General features: G+C 51.2%; 1 protein-coding gene across 1 annotated transcript in view; it reads right to left on the minus strand.

Annotated features, from left to right (window-relative positions):
• Positions 1-1,120: 1,120 nt before the first annotated feature.
• The window catches only part of rasal2 (RAS protein activator like 2), a 26,341-nt gene continuing 23,573 nt past the window's right edge, over positions 1,121-3,888 (minus strand). Inside the window, exons 13-15 of the mRNA XM_017309905.1 lie at positions 3,633-3,835; positions 3,480-3,567; positions 1,121-1,784 (exon numbers count right to left, since the gene is read on the minus strand). Of these exons, the coding sequence (XP_017165394.1) occupies positions 1,617-1,784; positions 3,480-3,567; positions 3,633-3,835 (459 nt within the window). The 3' untranslated portion in view covers positions 1,121-1,616. The remainder of the gene's footprint in view (positions 1,785-3,479; positions 3,568-3,632; positions 3,836-3,888) is intronic.

Here is a 3,888-nt window from a genome sequence, read left to right on the forward strand (position 1 = left end):
GTACGACGGAGCTCAGCAGGTTCTGGTGCTGTGGAGCGGTTAGCGTTAGCTTCGTCATCCTGACCCATTTCTGACTCCAGGCTGATGAGGATCCTTGAGAGCAGGGAGCTGATTGGTCCAGGTGTTTGATTGGTCCAGGTGTTTGATTGGTCCAGGTGTTTGATTGGTCCAGGTGTTTGATTGGTCCAGGTGTTTCTGGTGGATCCGTCAGCAGGTGGGTAGAGGAGACAAGCATCCAAGTCCAGCTAAGTGTTTTATTGAACATAATGTCCAACATGTACTAATATTTAACATTGTTAACAAAACCACAGCAGGTTTCCCTCCGTCACTTCAGCAGCTCCTTTTTTCAAACTAGTAATTAAAGCAGGTTTTATATATATAGTTTTTAATTCAGGCTAAAGTTTCTGCAGTCTCAGCATTAAAAATAAAGTTTGTGCTCAAACAAGATGTCTGTCATAAACTGTTGGTCTGGTTCTGGCGCCTGGTTGGTTAAAACCTGTTTGGAGGAAGGAGGAGAAATAAACATAAACGATACACCGGACCGGACCGGACCGGACTGAATGAAACTGGACTGGACCGGCCTGAACTGGACCGGACCGGACTGAATGAAACTGGACTGGACCGGCCTGAACTGGACCGGACCGGACTGAATGAAACTGGACTGGACCGGCCTGAACTGGACCAGACCGGACTGAATGAACCCGGACCGGACCRGACCGGACCGGACTGAATGAAACTGGACTGGACCGGACCAGACCGGACCGGACTGAATGAAACTGGACCGGACCGGACCAGACCGGACCGGACTGAACTGGACCGGACTGAATGAACCCGGACCGGATTAGACCGGACTGGACCGGACCGGACTGAATGAAACTGGACTGGACCGGCCTGAACTGGACCGGACCGGACTGAATGAAACTGGACTGGACCGGCCTGAACTGGACCGGACCGGACTGAATGAACCCGGACCGGACCAGACCGGACCGGACTGAATGAAACTGGACTGGACCGGACCAGACCGGACCGGACTGAATGAAACTGGACCGGACCGAGTCCAGCCGGACATGAGCAGAAACAGAAGCTGCTCCTGAACAAAGATGGACTCCGACGGCACAGAGATGCTTTCAGTTTTATTCTCAACATGGACAGCAGAMAGGTGTGACCTTTGACCCCGGTCCTTCACAGGTCTGTTCAGTAGATCAGCAACGGGGCGAGAACAAGGAGGAATAAATTAAAACCCACAACAACTCGTCAGGTAAAAMACTAAATTCAGTCAGAAAATTAAACGAGGAAAAGAAAAAATTAAAGCTTCAAACGTGACAAAAACTAGAAGCTTCAAATAAAAACCATAAAAAAGTTAGAAAATGTTTTTGGTTCGTTTCTTTCTCACTGTGCTTCTGTGGCGCCGCAACGAACACACACACACACACACACACACACACACACACACACACACACACACACACACACACACTCTCTCTCTCTGTACAACAATCAGCTCAGCCTTCAGTATTTACACCAGAAATCGGTTCTGTCTCTTTAAACGTCCTCAGCCTGTCAGACAGGTGGGCGGAGTCAATCGTAGGCTCCGCCTCTGACTCTGCGAGGGCCAATCAGCAGCTGCTGTTCTTGAACTCTCCGTTCTCAGTGATGGACAGCTTGGTGGGGTTGCTGGGCGACAGGCCGTTGCGGACGCTGGGCGCGCCGTACCGCTCCTTCACCTGCGTCAGCGCCGCCATCAGCCGAGAGTTCGCCGCGTCCAGGGAGTCGATCCGCTTCTCCTGATTGGACACAGACAGGAAGGGGAGGGGCCACAAGTCAGCCTCACACTGGTGACTTTCAAAATAAAGGTTTGAGGGGCTGGTAATAAAAGCCATCGGGTTAAAACCACGCAGTCCGTCTGAGCCGAGGAACAAACCCGAGACTCAGCAGGTTGAAAAGCAACAAAAGGTGAACGATGAGTGGAGGCCCGGTGCTGCGGTTCTGACCCGGTTCTGACCCGGTTCTGACCCGGAGGCCCGGTGCTGCGGTTCTGACCCGGAGGACTGGTGCTGTGGTTCTGACCCGGTTCTGACCCGACAGCTGCAGCTGGAAGGCAGCAGCCAATAAAACAGCCAAGAAGCTGAAACATGACATGAGGCTGAAGCTCTGAGGTTCATCCTCCACCTGAGGAGGAGAGGCTCTGCTGGGTCAGGGGTCAGAGGGGTCGGGGGTCAGAGGGGTGTGGGGGTCAGCAGCCAAACTGAAGACAAACACGCCAACACGCCTGCATCACGGAGAACCTCAGAAACACGAGCAGCAGAAGGTTCTGATAGACTGGATCAGAACCACTGCAGGGTTTCAGCTAAAGTCACTGATGACAGGTTGATGGAAACATCATTAAATATGTTTGTAATTAAATATAAAGAAGAATTTCAGTTTCGGCCAAAGCAGGAACAGGAAATGACATCATCATCCATTGATTCAGCCACATCTATATGAATACATCTACGTTCTAACTGCAGGAGAGCCGTCAGTCAAACATGAAGATGTTCTATGATCCGTCATAATCCAGGAAGTGCTTCATCCCGGGGCGGAGGCCAAAACTGACCTTCAAAATAAAAGTCCTCTGAGCTATGAGGAGGTTTGATCATCTCTGAGTCTCGTCAGTCGGTGATGTGGGGCTTTAAACTGATTCAATAGTTTCTGGTAATAAATGTTTCATCTGTTCTCTGGTTTTTAAATAAATTAAGGAGCATTTTACTGAGGAAACGTTGCTATAAATAATTAAATATATCAATTAATGAAAACTGAATAAAACCATCATCTTTATGCAGAGCTGCAGTGAGAACCAACAGAGTTCATCTTCCTGGTTGCTATGGCGATTCCCTCCTTTCCTGGATCCCGCAGCATCACCGTTTCCATGAGCGAAACTATCAGAACGATAACCAGGTCCAGTAAAGACCCGAGTCCGATGGACCAGAGTTCTGTTGGTCCGGTTCCTCTGACTCTGGTGGAGTCAGAATAACAACCAATCAGTGAGAGAGAATCAACCAGAAACATTTTAATTTAATGTTCTGCAGCTGCTGCTCCAGACTGACGCTCAGGTTTACTGGCAGCAGCTGCAGCAGTAGCTGCTGCGCCCCCTGCAGGCAGGACTGTGAGCTGCTGTGAATCTGACCTCATGACCCAGAGCAAAAGGCCCCAGAGCCTGAGCCTCGTCCGAGCTCTCTGATTGGCTGGCTGCGCTCTGCAGGCGTGTTGGCGTTCAGTGTTAAATCAAACGGGAGGTGGAGGTGGAGGGGGCGGAGCTACAGTTACTTGCCTGGTTGGTTTATTTCACCTCCATTACTGACCTGAAATCAGTGAAGAGATGTGAGAAGGAACCTAAACGCCACCTGCTGGTCATGTGATGCAGCTGCTGCTTCATGACCTGACTGGTGGTGATGATGATGATGATGATGATGATGATGATGATGATGAAGGTGTTTCTGTACCTGAGCGTCGATGATCTTCTGCTTGGCTTCGATCACCGCCTGCATCTCGGCGTGGTCCCTCTTCAGCTCCTCCTCCACGGCCATCAGCCTGCAGGAACAACCAGGTGAGGCTGAGCTGCTTCATCCAGGTGAGCTGCTCAGGTGAGGCTGTACCTGCAGATGATGCTCTTCATCTGGCCGTCCTTCTCCTCCTGCTGCCTCCTCAGTCGCTCCTCGCTGTCCTCCAGGCGGTTCTTATACTCCAGCAGGAGCTTCTGCATCTGCTGCTCCTGAGCCACAAGCCGCCGTTCGTATTCCTCCAGGCGGCGGCTCGACACGCGCAGTCGCTCCTTCAGCCGGGAGATCTCCAGCTCGTACTGCAGACCAGTTAGAGACCAGTTAGAGACCAGAGACCAGTTAGAGACCAGTT

The sequence above is a fragment of the Poecilia reticulata genome, linkage group LG17, assembly GCF_000633615.1.
Source record: "Poecilia reticulata strain Guanapo linkage group LG17, Guppy_female_1.0+MT, whole genome shotgun sequence".
NCBI lineage: Eukaryota > Metazoa > Chordata > Actinopteri > Cyprinodontiformes > Poeciliidae > Poecilia > Poecilia reticulata.